This window comes from Coturnix japonica, unplaced genomic scaffold (genome assembly GCF_054131305.1).
Source record: "Coturnix japonica strain WE unplaced genomic scaffold, WE-NBRP24 Scf060, whole genome shotgun sequence".
Taxonomy (NCBI): Eukaryota; Metazoa; Chordata; class Aves; order Galliformes; family Phasianidae; genus Coturnix; species Coturnix japonica.
The window spans coordinates 908,040-929,669 of NW_028188963.1; the positions used below are offsets into that span (position 1 = coordinate 908,040).

The following is a 21,630-nucleotide window of genomic DNA, read 5'->3' on the forward strand; positions in this document are numbered from 1 at the left end:
TGGGGCCCTATGGGGTACTATGGGGCTCTATGGGGCAGCAGTGGGGTGTTATGGGGTTCTATGGGGCACTATGGGGCACTATGGGGTGCCATGGGGCACTATGGGGTACTATGGGGCTCTATGGGGCACTATGGGGCTCTATGGGGCTCTATGGGGCGCTATGGGGCTCTATGGGGCTCTATGGGGCGCTATGGGGTTCTATGGGGTTCTATGGGGCTCTATGGGGCGCTATGGGGCTCTATGGGGCGCTATGGGCCTCTATGGGGCTCCATGGGGTGCTATGGGGTTCTATGGGGCACTATGGGGCACTATGGGGTGCCATGGGGCACTATGGGGTACTATGGGGCTCTATGGGGCACTATGGGGCTCTATGGGGTTCTATGGGGCACTATGGGGCTCTATGGAGCAGCTATGGGGCTCTATGGGGCACTAAGGGGCTCTATGGGACTCTATGGGGCTCTATGGGACGCTATGGAGCTATATGGGGTGCTACGGGGCTCTATGGGGCGCTATGGGGCTCTATGGGGCACTATGGGGCTATATGGGGTGCTACGGGGCTCTATGGGGCACTATGGGGCTCTATGGGGTGCTATGGGGCTCTAGGGGTACTATGGGGCAGTTATGGGGTGCTAAGGGGCTCTATGGGGCTCTATGGGGCAGCTATGGGGCTCTATGGGGTGCTATGGGGTGCTATGGGGCAGCTATGGGGCACTATGGGGTGCTATGGGGTGATATGGGGTGCTATGGGGCAGCTATGGGGCTCTATGGGGTGCTATGGGGTGCTATGGGGCAGCTATGGGGCACTATGGGGCGCTATGGGGTGCTATGGGGTGCTATGGGGCGCTATGGGGCTCTATGGGGTGCTATGGGGTGCTATGGGGATCTATGGGGCACTATGGGGCGCTATGGTGCACTATGGAAGCTCTATGGGGTGCTATGGGGCAGCTATGGGGCTCTATGGGGTGCTATGGGGTGCTATGGGGCAGCTATGGGGATCTATGGGGTTCTATGGGGCTGTATGGAGCTCTATGGGGTGCTGTGGGGTGCTATGGGGCGCTATGGGGCTCTACGGGGCTCTATGGGGCTCTATGGGGCGCTATGGGGCGCTATGGGGCAGCTATGGGGCACTATGGGGTGGACAATGGGGCTCTATGGAGTTCTATTGGGTGCTATGGGGTGCAATGGGGTGCTATGGGGCGCTATGGGGCACTATGGGGCAGACAATGGTGCTCTATGGGGCGCTGTGGGGTGCTATGGGGCAGCTATGGGGCACTATTGGGGTGCTATGGGGCAGCTATGGGGCACTATGGGGTGCTATGGGGCACTATGGGGCTCTATGGGGTGCTATGGGGCTCTATGGGGCTCTATGGGGTGCTATGGGGCTCTATGGGGCTCTATGGGGCTATATGGGGTGCTACGGGGCTCTATGGGGCGCTATGGGGCTCTATGGGGTGCTATGGGGCTCTATGGGGTACTATGGGGCAGTGTTGGGGTGCTAAGGGGCTCTATGGGGCTCTATGGGGCAGCTATGGGGCTCTATGGGGTGCTATGGGGTGCTATGGGGCAGCTATGGGGCACTATGGGGCTCTATGGGGTGATATGGGGTGCTACGGGGCTCTATGGGACTCTATGGGGCTCTATGGGGTTCTATGGGGCTCTATGGGGCTCTATGGGGCAGCTATGGGGCACTATGGGGCGGACAATGGGGCTCTATGGGGTTCTATTGGGTGCTATGGGGTGCAATGGGGCGGACAATGGGGCTCTATGGGGTTCTATTGGGTGCTATGGGGTGCAATGGGGTGCTATGGGGCGCTATGGGGCACTATGGGGCGGACAATGGGGCTCTATGGGGTTCTATTGGGTGCTATGGGGTGCAATGGGGTGCTATGGGGCGCTATGGGGCACTATGGGGCACTATGGGGCGGACAATGGGGCTCTATGGGGTTCTATTGGGTGCTATGGGGCAGCTATGGGGCACTATGGGGCGGACAATGGGGCTCTATGGGGTTCTATTGGGTGCTATGGGGTGCTATGGGGTGCTATGGAGCTCTATGGGGCTCTATGGGGCACTATGGGGCTCTATGGGGTTCTATGGGGCACTATGGGGCTCTATGGAGCAGCTATGGGGCTCTATGGGGCACTAAGGGGCTCTATGGGACTCTATGGGGCTCTATGGGGTTCTATGGGGCTCTATGGGACGCTATGGGGCTATATGGGGTGCTACGGGGCTCTATGGGGCGCTATGGGGCACTATGGGGCTCTATGGGGTTCTATGGGGCACTATGGGGCTCTATGGAGCAGCTATGGGGCTCTATGGGGCACTAAGGGGCTCTATGGGACTCTATGGGGTGCTACGGGGCTCTATGGGGCGCTATTGGGCTCTATGGGGTGCTATGGGGTGTTATGGGGCTCTATGGGGCTCTATGGGGTGTTATGGGGCTCTATGGGGCTCTATGGGGTGCTAAGGGGCTCTATGGGACTCTATGGGGCTCTATGGGGTTCTATGGGACTCTATGGGGCTCTATGGGGTTCTATGGGGCTCTATGGGGCGCTATGGGGCTATATGGGGTGCTACGGGGCTCTATGGGGCGCTATGGGGCACTATGGGGCTCTATGGGGCTCTATGGGGCACTATGGGGTGCTATGGGGCAGCTATGGGGCACTATGGGGCGGACAATGGGGCTCTATGGGGTTCTATTGGGTGCTATGGGGCAGCTATGGGGCACTATGGGGCGGACAATGGGGCTCTATGGGGTTCTATTGGGTGCTATGGGGTGCAATGGGGCTCTATGGGGTGCTATGGGGCGCTATGAGGCTCTATGGGGCAGACAATGGGGCTCTATGGGGTGCTATGGTGTGCTATGGGGCAGCTATGGGGATCTATGGGGCACTATGGGGCGCTATGGGGCAGCTATGGGGCACTATGGGGTGCCATGGGGCACTATGGGGTACTATGGGGCAGCTATGGGGCTCTATGGGGTGCTATGGGGCAGACAGTGAAGCTCTATGGGGTGCTATGGGGCAGCTATGGGGCTCTATGGGGCGCTATGGGGCAGCTATGGGGCTCTATGGGGTGCTATGGGGCAGACAATGGTGCTCTATGGGGCGCTGTGGGGTGCTATGAGGCAGCTATGGGGCACTATTGGGCTCTATGGGGTGCTATGGGGTGCTATGGGGCTCTATGGGGTGCTATGGGGCAGTTGTGAGGTGCTATGGGGCTATATGGGGCACTATGGGGCACTATGAAGCTCTATGAGGCTCTATGGGGCAGACAATGGGGCGCTATGGGGCGCTATGGGGCAGCTGTGGGTCACTCACCGCACGCAGTTCCCATTGAGGAGGAAGAATCCGTCCCTACAGGCCTGACAGCGCCGCCCCACGGAGCCCAACGAGCAGCCAACGCAAACGGCATCAGAATCTGTGGGGCCAGAACCCACCCAGCGCAGAACCTGCCCCATAGACAGACCCATAGGGACACAATGAGACACATAGGGACACATAGGGACACATAGAGACCCATAGAGACCCATAGGGACCCATAGGGACCCATAGAGACCCATAGAGACCCATAGGGACCCATAGAGACCCATAGAGACCCATAAGGACCAATAGAAACCCATAGAGACCAACAGAAACCCATAGAGACCCATAGAGACCTATAGGGACCCATAGTGACCCATAGGGACACATAGGGACCCACTGAGACCCATAGAGACCCATAGAGACCCATAGGGACCCATAGAGACCCATAGGGACACATAGAGACCCATAGGGACCCATAGAGACCCATAGAGACACATAGAGACCCATAGGGACCCATAGAGACCCCATAGACCCCATAGAGACACCCCATAGACCCCATAGGGACCCACAGACCCATATAGACCCCACAGACCCCATAACTACCCCATATAGACACATATATACCCCATAGAGCCCCATAGACTCCATAGAGCCCCATACAGCCCCATACAGCCCCATAGACCCCATAGAGCCCCACAGACCCATATAGACCCCATAGACCCCATAGACCCCATAGAGCCCCATAGAGCCCCATAGACCCCATAGAGCCCCATACAGCCCCACAGACCCATACAGACCCCATAGACCCCATAACAACCCCATATAGACCCATATAGACCCCATAGAGCCCCATACAGACCCCATAGACCACATAGAGCCCCACAGACCCCATAGAGCCCCACAGACCCATATAGACCCCATAGACCCCATAACAACCCCATATAGACCCATATAGATCCCATAGAGCCCCATAGACCCCATAGAGCCCCATAGAGCCCCACAGACCCCATAGAGCCCTACAGACCCATATAGACCCCATAACAACCCCATATAGACCCAGATAGACCCCACAGGGACCCACAGACCCATATAGACCCCATAGACCCCATAACAACCCCATATAGACCCATATAGATCCCATAGAGCCCCATAGACCCCATAGTGACCCCATAGCGACCCCATAGACCCCATAACAACCCCATATAGACCCATATCGACCCCATAGAGCCCCATAGACCCCATAGAGACCCCATAGACCCCATAACAACCCCATATAGACCCAGATAGACCCCATAGAGCCCCACAGACCCATATAGACCCCATAGACCCCATAGAGCCCCACAGACCCATATAGACCCCATAGACCCCATAACAACCCCATATAGACCCATATAGATCCCATAGAGCCCCATAGACCCCATAGAGCCCCATAGAGCCCATAGAGCCCCACAGACCCATAGAGACCCCATAGAGCCCATAGATCCCCCACTTACCCCCTCAGGGCTCAGTGGGAACCTTTTGGGGTCGCTGTGTGCCCTCATCAGGTCGCTGCGCCCCACACAGACCCCACTGCGCCCCATACAGAACCAGACCCCATAGAGACCCATAGAGACCCATAGAGACCCCATAGAGACCCATAGAGACCCATAGAGACCCATAGAGACCCATAGAGACCCATAGAGACCCATAGAGACCCATAGAGACCCCATAGAGACCCATAGCGACCCCATAGAGACCCATAGAGACCCATAGAGACCCATAGAGACCCCATAGACACACAGAGACCCACAGAGACACCCCATAGAGCCCCACAGACCCTCAGAGACCCATAGAAACACCCCACAGAGACCCCATAGAGACCCATATAGACTCCATAGACCCCATAGAGACCCATAGAGATCCCATAGACCCCATAGAGCCCCACAGACCCATATAGACCCCATAACAACCCCATATAGACCCAGATAGACCCCATAGGGACCCACAGACCCATAGAGACCCCATAGACCCCATAACAACCCCATATAGATCCCATTACAACCCCATATAGACCCAGATAGACCCCAAAGACCCCACAGACACATATAGACCCCATAGACCCCATAACAACCCCATATAGACCCATATAGACCCCATAGAGACCCATACAGACCCCATAGACCCCATAGAACCCCACAGACCCGTATAGACCCCATAGAGCCCCATAGACCCCATAGCGACCCCATAGACCCCATAACAACCCCATATGGACCCATATAGACCCAATAGAGCCCCACAGACCCCATAGTGACCCCATAGCGGCCCCATAGAGCCCATAGAGCCCCATAGACCCCATAACAACCCCATAGACCCCATAGAGCCCATAGATCCCCCACTTACCCCCTCAGGGCTCAGTGGGAACCTTTTGGGGTCGCTGTGTGCCCTCATCAGGTCGCTGCGCCCCACACAGACCCCACTGCGCCCCATACAGAACCAGACCCCATAGAGACCCATAGAGACCCATAGAGACCCATAGAGACCCATAGAGACCCCATAGAGACCCATAGAGACCCATAGAGACCCCATAGAGACCCATAGAGACCCATAGGGACCCATAGAGACCCATAGGAACCCATAGAGACCCATAGAGACCCATAGAGACCCCATAGGGACCCATAGAGACCCATAGACCCCATAGACCCTATAGGGAACCCATAGAGACCCCATAGTGACCCAGAGAGCCCCATAGAGCCCCACAAACCCATAGAGACCCATATAGACCCCATAGACCCTATAGGGACCCCATAGAGACCACACCAAGACCTCATAGAGACCCATAGACCCCATAGAGCCCCACAGACCCCATAGGGACCCATAGACCCATACAGACCCCATAACAACCCCATATAGACCCAGATAGACCCCACAGGGACCCACAGACCCATATAGACCCATAGACCCCATAACAACCCCATATAGACCCCATAGGGACCCACAGACCCATATAGACCCCATAGAGACCCATATAGACCCCATAGACCCCATAGAGCCCCACAGACCCATATAGACCCCATAGACCCCATAACAACCCCATACAGACCCATATAGACCCCATAACAACCCCATATAGACACATATAGACCCCATAGAGCCCCATAGACCCCAAAGAGCCCCACAGACCCATATAGACCCCATAACAACCCCATATAGACCCATATAGATCCCATAGAGCCCCATAGACCCCATAGAGCCCCTTAGAGCCCCACAGACCCATATAGACCCCATAGACCCCATAACAACCCCATATAGACCCCATAGACCCCATAGATCCCCCACTTACCCCCTCAGGGCTCAGTGGGAACCTTTTGGGGTCGCTGTGTGCCCTCATCAGGTCGCTGCGCCCCACACAGACCCCACTGCGCCCCATACAGAACCAGACCCCATAGAGACCCCATAGAGACCCATAGAGACCCATAGAGACCCCATAGAGACCCATAGCAACCCCATAGAGCCCCACAGACCCATATAGACCCCATAACAACCCCATATAGACCCAGATAGACCCCATAGGGACCCACAGACCCATATAGACCCCATAACAACCCCATATGGACCCATACAGACCCCATAACAACCCCATATGGACCCATATAGATCCAATAGAGCCCCATAGACCCCATAGAGCCCCATAGAGCTCCATAGACCCCATAGAGCCCCATAGACCCCATAGAGCCCCACAGACCCATAGAGACCCTTATAGACCCCATAGACCCCATAGGGACCTCATATAGACCCATATAGACCCCATAGAGCCCCATAGACCCCATAACAACCCCATAGACCCCATAGACCCCATAGATCCCCCACTTACCCCCTCAGGGCTCAGTGGGAACCTTTTGGGGTCGCTGTGTGCCCTCATCAGGTCGCTGCGCCCCACACAGACCCCACTGCGCCCCATACAGAACCAGACCCCATAGAGACCCATAGAGACCCATAGAGACCCATAGAGACCCCATAGCGACCCATAGAGACCCATAGAGACCCCATAGACACCCAGAGACCCACAGAGACACCCCATAGAGCCCCACAAACCCATAGAGACCCATATAGACCCCATAGACCCTATAGGGACCCCATAGAGACCACACCGAGACCTCATAGAGACCCATAGATCCCATAGAGCCCCACAGACCCCATAGGGACCCATAGACCCATACAGACCCCATAACAACCCCATACAGACCCTGATAGACCCCATAGAGCCCCACAGACCCATATAGACCCCATAGAGACCCATAGAGACCCCTTAGAGACCCCATAGAGCCCCATAGACCCCATAGCGGCCCCATAGCGGCCCCATAGACCCCATAGAGCCCCACAGACCCATATAGACCCCATAGACCCCATAACAACCCCATATAGCCCCATATAGATCCCATAGAGCCCCATAGACCCCATAGCGACCCCATAGACCCCATAACAACCCCATAGAGACCCATATAGACCCCATAGAGACCCCATAGACCCTATAGGAACACATAGAGACCACACAGAGACCCCATAGAGACCCATAGACCCCACAGACCCCATAGAGCCCCACAGACACATATAGACCCCATAGACCCCATAACAACCCCATATAGACCCATATAGACCCCATAGAGACCCATACAGACCCCATAGACCCCATAGAACCCCACAGACCCATATAGACCCCATAGAGCCCCATAGACCCCATAGCGACCCCATAGACCCCATAACAACCCCATATAGACCCATATAGATCCCATAGAGCCCCATAGACCCCATAACAACCCCATAGCGACCCCATAGACCCCATAGATCCCCCACTTACCCCCTCAGGGCTCAGTGGGAACCTTTTGGGGTCGCTGTGTGCCCTCATCAGGTCGCTGCGCCCCACACAGACCCCACTGCGCCCCATACAGAACCAGACCCCATAGAGACCCATAGAGACCCATAGAGACCCATAGAGACCCCATAGAGACCCATAGAGACCCCATAGACACCCAGAGACCCACAGAGACACCCCATAGAGCCCCACAAACCCATAGAGACCCATATAGACCCCATAGACCCTATAGGGACCCCATAGAGACCACACCAAGACCTCATAGAGACCCATAGACCCCATAGAGCCCCATAGAGCCCCACAGACCCCATAGGGACCCATAGACCCATACAGACCCCATAACAACCCCATATAGACCCAGATAGACCCCATAGGGACCCACAGACCCATATAGACCCATAGACCCCATAACAACCCCATATAGACCCATATAGATCCCATAGAGCCCCATAGACCCCATAGTGACCCCATAGACCCCATAGACCCCATAGAGCCCCACAGACCCATATAGACCCCATAGACCCCATAGAGCCCCATAGAGCCTCATAGACCCCATAGAGCCCCATACAGACCCCACAGACCACATAGAGCCCCACAGACCCATATAGAGCCCCACAGAACCCATAACAACCGCATATAGACCCAAATAGACCCCATAGGGACCCACAGACCCATATAGACCCCATAGACCCCATAACAACCCCATATAGACCCATATAGACCCCATAGACCCCATAACAACCCCATATAGACCCATATAGACCCCATAGAGCCCCATAGACCCCATAGATCCCCCACTTACCCCCTCAGGGCTCAGTGGGAACCTTTTGGGGTCGCTGTGTGCCCTCATCAGGTCGCTGCGCCCCACACAGACCCCACTGCGCCCCATACAGAACCAGCTGCAGGGACGGCAACGGGGAGAGACCCCAAACTGAGGCCCCACATAAAGGGGGCGGCAGCGGGAACACAGCGGGCCCTATGGGGGAACAGAGGGATATAGGGCAGCTTATAGGGTCATAGAGACACATAGAGACCCCATAGGGACACATGGGGACCCCATAGGGACCCATAGAGACACATAGGGAGACATAGGGACCCATAGACCCCATAGAGACCCCATAGGGACCCCATAGGGACCCCATAGGGACCCATAGAAACCCCATAAGGGACCCATAGAGACACAGAGACACCATAGGGACCCCATAGGGACACATAGGGACCCATAGAGACCCATAGGGACACATAGACCCCATAGAGACCCCATAGGGACCCACAGAGACTATAGGGACCCCATAGAGACCCCATAGAGACCCCATAGGGACCCATAGAGACACATAGGGACCCATAGAGACCCATAGGGACACAGAGACACCATAGGGACCCCATAGGGACACATAGACCCCATAGAGACCCCATAGGGACCCACAGAGACTATAGGGACCCCATAGAGACCCCATAGAGACCCCATAGGGACCCATAGAGACACATAGGGACCCATAGAGACCCATAGGGACACAGAGACACCATAGGGACCCCATAGGGACACATAGACCCCATAGAGACCCCATAGGGACCCACAGAGACCATAGGGACCCCATAGAGACCCCATAGAGACTCCATAGGGACCCATAGAAACCCCATAGGGACCCATAGAGACATAGAGACACCGTAGGGACCCCATAGGGACACTATAGGGACCCCATAGAGACCCATAGGGACCCACAGAGACCCCATAGGGACCCATAGAGACATAGAGACACATAGGGACCCCATAGGGACACATAGGAAGACATAGGGACACATAGACCCCATAGAGACCCCATAGGGACCCATAGGGACCCATAGAGACACATAGGGACCCATAGAGACCCATAGAAACCCCATAAGGACCCATAGGGAGACATAGGGACACCATAGGGACCCCATAGGGACACATAGGGAGACATAGGGACCCATAGACCCCATAGAGACCCCATAGGGACACACAGAGACCCCATAGGGACACATGGGGACCCATAGAAACCCCATAGGGACCCATAGAGACACAGAGACACCATAGGGACCCCTTAGGGACACATAGGGACCCATAGAGACCCCATAGGGACCCACAGAGACTATAGGGACCCCATAGGGACCCCATAGAGACCCCATAGAAACCCCATAGGGACCCATAGAGACATAGAGACACCATAGGGACCCCATAGGGACACATAGGGAGACATAGGGACCCATAGAGACCCATAGGGACCCATAGGGACACATGGGGACACATAGGGACCCCATAGGGACAGAGGCCCCATAGAGACTCCATAAGGACACAGCGGGCCCTATGGGGGAAGAGAGGGATATGGGGCAGCTTATAGGGTCATAGAGACACATAGAGACCCCATAGGGACACATAGAAACCCCATAGGGACCCATAGAGACACAGAGATACCATAGGGACCCCATAGGGACACACAGACCCCATAGAGACCCCATAGGGACACATGGGGACCCATAGAAACCCCATAGGGACCCATAGAGACACAGAGACACCATAGGGACCCCATAGGGACACACAGACCCCATAGAGACCCCATAGGGACACACAGAGACCATAGGGACCCCATAGGGACCCCATAGAGACCCCATAGAGACCCATAGAGACATAGAGACACCATAGGGACCCCATAGGGGCACATAGACCCCATAGAGACCCCATAGGGACCCACAGAGACTATAGGGACCCCATAGAGACCCCATAGAGACTCCATAGGGACCCATAGAGACATAGAGACCCCATAGGGACCCCATAGGGACACATAGAGAGCCCACAGGGACCCATAGAAACCCCATAGGGACCCCATAGAGACACATAGGGACCCACAGAAACCCCATAGGGACCCATAGAGACATAGAGACACCATAGGGACCCCATAGGGACACAGAGACCCCATAAGGACACATAGACCCCATATCCACCCCATATCCACCCCATATCCGCCCCATATCCACCCCACATCCACCCCATATCCGCCCCATATCCACCCCATATCCACCCCATATCCACCCCATATCCACCCCACATCCACCCCACATCCACCCCATATCCGCCCCATATCCACCCCATATCCACCCCATATCTGCCCCATATCCACCCCATATCCACCCCATATCCACCCCATATCCGCCCCATATCCGCCCCATATCCGCCCCATATCTGCCCTATATCTACCCCATATCCACCCCATATCCACCCCATATCCACCCCATATCTACCCCATATCCACCCCATATCCACCCTATATCCGCCCCATATCTACCCCATATCTACCCCATATCCACCCCATATCCACCCCATATCTACCCCATATCCACCCCATATCTACCCCATATCTACCCCATATCCACCCCATATCCACCCTATATCCGCCCCATATCTACCCCATATCTACCCCATATCCACCCCATATCCGCCCCATATCCACCCCATATCTGCCCCATATCCACCCCATATCTACCCCATATCCACCCCATATCCACCCCATATCCACCCCATATCTGCCCCATATCTGCCCTATATCCGCCCCATATCCGCCCCATATCCACCCCATATCCACCCCATATCTGCCCCATATCCACCCCATATCTACCCCATATCTACCCCATATCCACCCCATATCTACCCCATATCTACCCCATATCCACCCCATATCCACCCCATATCCACCCCATATCCGCCCCATATCCACCCCATATCCGCCCCATATCCACCCCATATCCACCCCATATCCGCCCCATATCCGCCCCATATCTGCCCTATATCCACCCCATATCCACCCCATATCCACCCCATATCCACCCCATATCCACCCCATATCCGCCCCATATCCACCCCATATCCGCCCCATATCCACCCCATATCCACCCCATATCCGCCCCATATCCACCCCATATCTGCCCTATATCCACCCCATATCCACCCCATATCCACCCCATATCCACCCCATATCCACCCCATATCCACCCCATATCCGCCCCATATCCGCCCCATATCTACCCCATATCTGCCCCATATCTGCCCCATATCCGCCCCATATCCACCCCATATCCACCCCATATCCGCCCCATATCCACCCCATATCTGCCCCATATCCACCCCATATCCACCCCATATCCGCCCCATATCCACCCCATATCTGCCCTATATCCACCCCATATCCACCCCATATCTACCCCATATCCACCCCATATCCACCCCATATCTGCCCCATATCTGCCCCATATCCACCCCATATCCGCCCCATATCCACCCCATATCCACCCCATATCCACCCCATATCTGCCCCATATCCACCCCATATCCACCCCATATCCACCCCATATCCACCCCATATCCACCCCATATCCATCCCATATCCACCCCACATCCACCCCATATCCACCCCATATCCACCCCATATCCGTCCCATATCCACCCCATATCTGCCCCATATCCACCCCATATCTACCCCATATCCACCCCATATCCACCCCATATCCACCCCATATCTGCCCCATATCTGCCCTATATCCGCCCCATATCCACCCCATATCCACCCCATATCCACCCCATATCTACCCCATATCCGCCCCATATCTGCCCCATATCCACCCCATATCCACCCTATATCCGCCCCATATCCACCCCATATCTACCCCATATCCACCCCATATCCACCCCATATCCACCCCATATCCACCCCATATCCACCCCATATCTACCCCATATCCACCCCATATCCACCCCATATCCACCCCATATCCACCCCATATCCACCCCATATCCACCCCATATCCACCCCATATCCACCCCATATCCGCCCCATATCTGCCCCATATCTGCCCCATATCTGCCCCATATCTGCCCCATATCCGCCCCATATCCGCCCCATATCTGCCCCATATAGCCCCATATCCACCCCATATCCACCCCATATCCACCCCATATCCGCCCCATATCTACCCCATATCCACCCCATATCCACCCTATATCCACCCCATATCTGCCCTATATCTGCCCCATATCCACCCCATAGCCCCCATATCCACCCCATATCCACCCCATATCCACCCCATATCCGCCCCATATCTACCCCATATCCACCCCATATCCACCCCATATCTGCCCTATATCTGCCCCATATCCTCCCCATATCTACCCCATATCTACCCCATATCCACCCCATATCTACCCCATATCCACCCCATATCCGCCCCATATCCACCCCATATCCACCCCATATCCACCCCATATCCACCCCATATCCACCCCATATCCACCCCATATCCACCCCATATCTGCCCTATATCTACCCCATATCTGCCCCATATCCACCCCATATCCACCCCATATCCACCCCATATCCGCCCCATATCCACCCCATATCCACCCCATATCTGCCCTATATCTACCCCATATCTGCCCCATATCCACCCCATATCCACCCCATATCCACCCCATATCCACCCCATATCCGCCCCATATCTGCCCTATATCCGCCCCATATCCACCCCATATCCACCCCATATCCACCCCATATCTACCCCATATCTGCCCCATATCTGCCCCATATCCACCCCATATCCACCCTATATCCGCCCCATATCCACCCCATATCTACCCCATATCCACCCCATATCCACCCTATATCCGCCCCATATCCACCCCATATCTACCCCATATCCACCCCATATCCACCCCATATCCGCCCCATATCCACCCCATATCTGCCCCATATCCACCCCATATCTACCCCATATCCACCCCATATCCACCCCATATCCACCCCATATCTGCCCCATATCCGCCCTATATCCGCCCCATATCCACCCCATATCCACCCCATATCCACCCCATATCTACCCCATATCTGCCCCATGTCTGCCCCATATCCACCCCATATCCACCCTATATCCGCCCCATATCCACCCCATATCTACCCCATATCCACCCCATATCCACCCTATAACCGCCCCATATCTACCCCATATCCACCCCATATCTGCCCCATATCCACCCCATATCCACCCTATATCCGCCCCATATCCACCCCATATCTACCCCATATCCACCCCATATCTACCCCATATCCACCCCATATCTACCCCATATCTACCCCATATCCACCCCATATCTACCCCATATCTACCCCATATCCACCCCATATCCACCCCATATCCGCCCCATATCCACCCCATATCTGCCCTATATCTGCCCCATATCCACCCCATATCCACCCCATATCCGCCCCATATCTGCCCTATATCTGCCCCATATCCTCCCCATATCTACCCCATATCTGCCCTATATCCGCCCCATATCTGCCCCATATCTGCCCCATATCTGCCCTATATCCGCCCCATATCCACCCCATATCCACCCCATATCCGCCCTATATCCACCCCATATCCACCCCATATCTGCCCCATATCTGCCCTATATCTGCCCCATATCCTCCCCATATCTACCCCATATCTGCCCTATATCCGCCCCATATCTGCCCCATATCTGCCCCATATCTGCCCTATATCCGCCCCATATCCACCCCATATCCACCCCATATCCACCCCATATCCGCCCCATATCCGCCCCATATCTGCCCCATATCCGCCCCATATCCACCCCATATCCACCCCATATCCACCCCATATCCGCCCCATATCCACCCCATATCCGCCCCATATCCACCCCATATCCACCCCATATCCACCCCATATCCACCCCATATCTGCCCTATATCTACCCCATATCTGCCCCATATCCACCCCATATCCACCCCATATCCACCCCATATCCGCCCCATATCCACCCCATATCTGCCCCATATCCACCCCATATCCACCCCATATCCACCCCATATCTGCCCCATATCTGCCCTATATCCGCCCCATATCCACCCCATATCCACCCCATATCCACCCCATATCTACCCCATATCTGCCCCATATCTGCCCCATATCCACCCCATATCCACCCTATATCCGCCCCATATCCACCCCATATCTACCCCATATCCACCCCATATCCACCCTATATCCGCCCCATATCTACCCCATATCTACCCCATATCCACCCCATATCCACCCCATATCTACCCCATATCCACCCCATATCCACCCCATATCCACCCCATATCCACCCCATATTTGCCCCATATCTGCCCTATATCTGCCCCATATCTGCCCTATATCTGCCCCATATCTGCCCCATATCCACCCCATATCCACCCCATATCCACCCCATATCCGCCCCATATCTGCCCTATATCTGCCCCATATCTGCCCCATATCCACCCCATATCCACCCCATATCTGCCCCATATAGCCCCATATCTGCCCCATATCCACCCCATATCTGCCCCATATCTGCCCCATATCCACCCCATATCCACCCCATATCTGACCTATATCTACCCCATATCCACCCCATATCTGCCCTATATCTACCCCATATCCGCCCCATATCTGCCCTATATCTACCCCATATCCACCCCATATCCGCCCCATATCCACCCCATATCCGCCCCATATCCACCCCATATCTGCCCCATATCTGCCCTATATCCGCCCCATATCTGCCCCATATCCACCCCATATCTACCCCATATCCACCCCATATCCCCCCCATATCCACCCCATATCTACCCCATATCCACCCCATATCCCCCCCATATCCACCCCATATCTACCCCATATCCACCCCATATCCGCCCCATATCTACCCCATATCTACCCCATATCCACCCCATATCCACCCCATATCCGCCCCATATCTGCCCCATATCTGCCCCATATCTGCCCCATATCCGCCCCATATCTGCCCCATATAGCCCCATATCCACCCCATATCCACCCCATATCTACCCCATATCCACCCCATATCCACCCCATATCCACCCCATATCCACCCCATATCCGCCCCATATCCACCCCATATCCACCCCATATCCGCCCTATATCCACCCCATATCCACCCCATATCCGCCCCATATCTACCCCATATCCACCCCATATCCACCCTATATCCACCCCATATCTGCCCTATATCTGCCCCATATCCACCCCATAGCCCCCATATCCACCCCATATCCACCCCATATCCACCCCATATCCGCCCCATATCTGCCCTATATCTGCCCCATATCCTCCCCATATCCACCCCATATCCGCCCCATATCTGCCCCATATCCACCCCATATCCACCCCATATCCGCCCCATATCCACCCCATATCCACCCCATATCTGCCCTATATCCACCCCATATCCACCCCATATCCACCCCATATCCGCCCCATATCCACCCCATATCCACCCCATATCTGCCCTATATCCACCCCATATCCACCCCATATCCACCCCATATCCGCCCCATATCCACCCCATATCCGCCCCATATCCACCCCATATCCACCCCATATCCACCCCATATCCACCCCATATCCACCCCATATCCGCCCCATATCCACCCCATATCTGCCCTATATCCACCCCATATCCACCCCATATCTACCCCATATCCACCCCATATCCACCCCATATCCGCCCCATATCCACCCCATATCCGCCCCATATCCACCCCATATCCACCCCATATCCACCCCATATCCACCCCATATCTGCCCTATATCTACCCCATATCTGCCCCATATCCGCCCCATATCCACCCCATATCCACCCCATATCCACCCCATATCCACCCCATATCCACCCCATATCCACCCCATATCCACCCCATATCCACCCCATATCTGCCCTATATCTACCCCATATCTGCCCCATATCCGCCCCATATCCACCCCATATCCACCCCATATCCACCCCATATCCACCCCATATCCACCCCATATCCACCCCATATCCACCCCATATCCACCCCATATCTGCCCCATATCCACCCCATATCCACCCCATATCCGCCCCATATCCACCCCATATCTGCCCTATATCCACCCCATATCCACCCCATAGCCACCCCATATCTGCCCCATATCCACCCCATATCCACCCCATATCCACCCCATATCCACCCCATATCCACCCCATATCCACCCCATATCTGCCCCATATCCACCCCATATCCACCCCATATCCACCCCATATCCACCCCATATCTGCCCCATATCCACCCCATATCCACCCCATATCCACCCCATATCCACCCCATATCCACCCCATATCCACCCCATATCCACCCCATATCTGCCCCATATCCACCCCATATCCACCCCATATCTGCCCCATATCCACCCCATATCCACCCCATATCCACCCCATATCTGCCCCATATCCACCCCATATCCACCCCATATCCACCCCATATCCACCCCATATCCACCCCATATCCACCCCATATCTGCCCCATATCCACCCCATATCCACCCCATATCTGCCCCATATCCACCCCATATCCACCCCATATCCACCCCATATCCACCCCATATCTGCCCCATATCCACCCCATATCTACCCCATATCCACCCCATATCCACCCCATATCTGCCCCATATCTGCCCTATATCCGCCCCATATCCACCCCATATCCACCCCATATCCACCCCATATCCACCCCATATCCACCCCATATCCACCCCATATCCACCCCATATCTACCCCATATCTGCCCCATATCTGCCCCATATCCACCCCATATCCACCCTATATCCGCCCCATATCCACCCCATATCTACCCCATATCCACCCCATATCCACCCTATATCCGCCCCATATCCACCCCATATCCACCCCATATCCACCCCATATCTGCCCCATATCTGCCCTATATCCGCCCCATATCCACCCCATATCCACCCCATATCTACCCCATATCTGCCCTATATCCGCCCCATATCCACCCCATATCCACCCCATATCCACCCTATATCCGCCCCATATCTACCCCATATCCACCCCATATCCGCCCCATATCCACCCCATATCCACCCCATATCCACCCCATATCCACCCCATATCCACCCCATATCCACCCCATATCTACCCCATATCCACCCCATATCCACCCCATATCCGCCCCATATCTGCCCCATATCCACCCCATATCTACCCCATATCCACCCCATATCCACCCCATATCCACCCCATATCCACCCCATATCCACCCCATATCCACCCCATATCCGCCCCATATCTGCCCCATATCCACCCCATATCTACCCCATATCCACCCCATATCCACCCCATATCCGCCCCATATCCACCCCATATCCACCCCATATTTGCCCCATATCTGCCCTATATCTGCCCCATATCTGCCCTATATCTGCCCCATATCTGCCCCATATCCACCCCATATCCACCCCATATCTGCCCCATATCTGCCCTATATCCACCCCATATCTGCCCCATATCCACCCCATATCCACCCCATATTTGCCCCATATCCACCCTATATCCACCCCATATCCACCCCATATCTGCCCCATATAGCCCCATATCCACCCCATATCTGCCCCATATCCACCCCATATCCACCCCATATCTGCCCCATATCTGCCCCATATCCACCCCATATCCACCCCATATCTGCCCCATATAGCCCCATATCTGCCCCATATCCACCCTATATCCACCCCATATCCACCCCATATCTGCCCCATATCCACCCCATATCCACCCCATATCTGCCCCATATCCACCCCATATCCACCCCATATCTGCCCCATATAGCCCCATATCTGCCCCATATCCACCCTATATCCACCTGTGTGTTGTCAGTGCAGCGTCTGCAGCGCCCGCGACTGTCACAGTGACCAGGGCAGGGAGAGCTGAGGGAACAGACCCATAGAGACCCATAGAGACCCATAGAGACCCATAGGGACCCATAGAGACCCATAGCGACCCATAGAGACCCACAGAGACCCATAGGGACCCATAGGGACCCCATAGGGACCCATAGAGACCCATAGAGACCCACAGAGACCCATAGGGACACATAGGGACCCATAGAGACCCATAGCGACCCATAGAGACCCACAGAGACCCATAGGGACCCATAGGGACCCCATAGGGACCCATAGCGACCCATAGAGACCCACAGAGACCCATAGGGACACATAGGGACCCATAGAGACCCATAGCGACCCATAGAGACCCACAGAGACCCATAGGGACACATAGGGACCCCATAGGGACCCATAGAGACCCATAGGGACCCATAGCGACCCATAGAGACCCATAGAGACCCATAGGGACCCATAGAGACCCATAGAGACCCATAGAGACCCATAGAGACCCATAGGGACCCATAGGGACACATAGGGACCCATAGAGACCCATAGGGACCCACAGAGACCCCATGGAGACCCACAGAGACCCCATAGAGACCCACAGATGCCCCATAGAGCCCCACAGAGACCCCATAGAGACCCACAGATGCCCCACAGAGATCCATAGAGACCCATAGTAACCCCATAGAGCCCCATAGGGACCCATAAGAACCCCACAGAGACCCACAGGGACCCATAGGGACCTATAGGGACCCATAGAGACCCCATAGAGACTTACAGAGACCCATAGAGAGACCCCATAGAGAGATCCCATAAAGACCCATAGAGACCCCACAGAGACCCCACAGAGCCCCATAGAGCCCCTTACCGTGACCCTGCCCCACACTTCCCCTCTCCCTCCTCTATGGGGCAGCGCAGGAAGTTCCACTCTTGTCCCCTGGCACAGCTCAGCCCTATGGGGGGGAAGGGGGGATGATCATCTATGGGGCAGCTGCCCCATAGAACCTTCATTACCCCACACCCTGCCCCATAGAACCTTCATTACCCCACACCCTGCCCCATAGATCCCCCATAGACCCCAATTCCTCCCCCCTTCATCCCCATTTCCTTTGCCCCCATGGGTGGGGGGCGCTTATGGGGCAGCTGTGTGGTCTATGGGGCGGTTATGGGGCAGCTAGGGGGATGTTATGGGGTCTATGGGGCGATTATGGGGTCTATGGGGCCTATGGGGCGGTTATGGGGCAGCAATGGGGTCTATGGGGCGGTTATGGGGCAGTTATGGGGATGTTATGGGGTCTATGGGGCAGCTATGGGGATGTTATGGGGTCTATGGGGCGGTTATGGGGCAGCTATGGGGATGTTATGGGGTCTATGGGGTGGTTATGGGGCAGCTATGGGGTCTATGGGACGGTTATAGGGCAGCTATGAGGATATTATGGGGTCTATGGGGCCTATGGGGCAGTTATGGGGCAGCTATGGGGTCTATGAGGTGGTTATAGGGCGGTTATGGGGCAGTTATGGGGCAGCTATGGGGCTTATGGGGCAGCTGTGTGGTCTATGGGGTGGTTATGGGGCAGCTATGGGGATGTTATGGGGTCTATGGGGCGATTATGGGGTCTATGGGGCGGTTATGGGGCAGCTATGGGGTCTGTGGGACAGTTATGGGGCAGCTCTGGGGATGTTATGGGGTCTATGGGTGGTTATGGGGCTGCTATGGGGTCTATGGGGCAGTTATGGGGCAGCTACAGGGATGTTATGGGGTTTATGGGTGGTTATGGGGCAGCTATGGGGTCTGTGGGACGCTTATGGGGCACCTATGGGGATGTTTTGGGGTCTATAGGGCAGTTATGGGGCAGCAATGAGGATGTTATGGGGCCTATGGGGCAGCTATGGGGATGTTATAGGGTCTATGGGGCACCTATGGGGCAGCTATGGGGCCTATGGGGCAGCTATGGGGTCTATGGGGTCTATGAGATGGTTATGGGGCAGCTATGGGGCAGCTATGGGGATGTTATGGGGTCTATGGGTGGTTATGGGGCAGCTATGGGGGTGTTATGGGGTCTATGGGGTGGTTATGGGGCAGCTATGGGGGTGTTATGGGGTCTATGGGGTGGCTATGGGGCAGCTATGGGGCCTATGGGGCAGCTATGGGGTCTATGGGGTGGTTATGGGGCAGCTATGGGGATGTTATGGGGTCTATGGGGTGGCTATGGGGCAGCTATGGGGTCTGTGGGACACTTATGGGGCAACTATGGGGATGTTATGGGGTCTATAGGGCAGTTATGGGGCAGCTACAGGGATGTTATGGGGTCTATGGGGCAGCTATGGGGCAGCTATGGGGCCTATGGGGCAGCTATGGGGTCTATGGGGTGGTTATGGGGCAGCTATAGGGATGTTATGGGGTCTATGGGGTGGTTATGGGGCAGCTATGGGGCCTATGGGGCAGTTATGGGGTCTATGGGGTGGTTATGGGGCAGCTACAGGGATGTTATGGGGCCGATGGGGCAGTTATGGGGCAGCAATGGGGTCTATGGGGTGGTTATGGGGCAGCTATGGGGCAGCAATAGGGTCTATGGGTGGTTATGGGGCAGCTATGGGGCAGCAATAGGGTCTATGGGTGGTTATGGGGCAGCTACAGGGATGTTATGGGGCTGATGGGGCAGTTATGGGGCAGCAATGGGGTCTATGGGGTGGTTATGGGGCAGCTATGG

At 55.3% G+C, this 21,630-nt stretch overlaps 1 protein-coding gene across 1 annotated transcript in view; it reads right to left on the reverse strand.

Annotated features, from left to right (window-relative positions):
* The window catches only part of LOC146751948 (multiple epidermal growth factor-like domains protein 8), a 155,123-nt gene that overhangs the window by 5,018 nt on the left and 128,475 nt on the right, over positions 1–21,630 (reverse strand). Inside the window, exons 31-33 of the mRNA XM_085533458.1 lie at positions 19,788–19,872; positions 18,895–18,958; positions 3,319–3,449 (exon numbers count right to left, since the gene is read on the reverse strand). Coding sequence (XP_085389584.1) covers positions 3,319–3,449; positions 18,895–18,958; positions 19,788–19,872 — 280 coding nt within the window. The remainder of the gene's footprint in view (positions 1–3,318; positions 3,450–18,894; positions 18,959–19,787; positions 19,873–21,630) is intronic.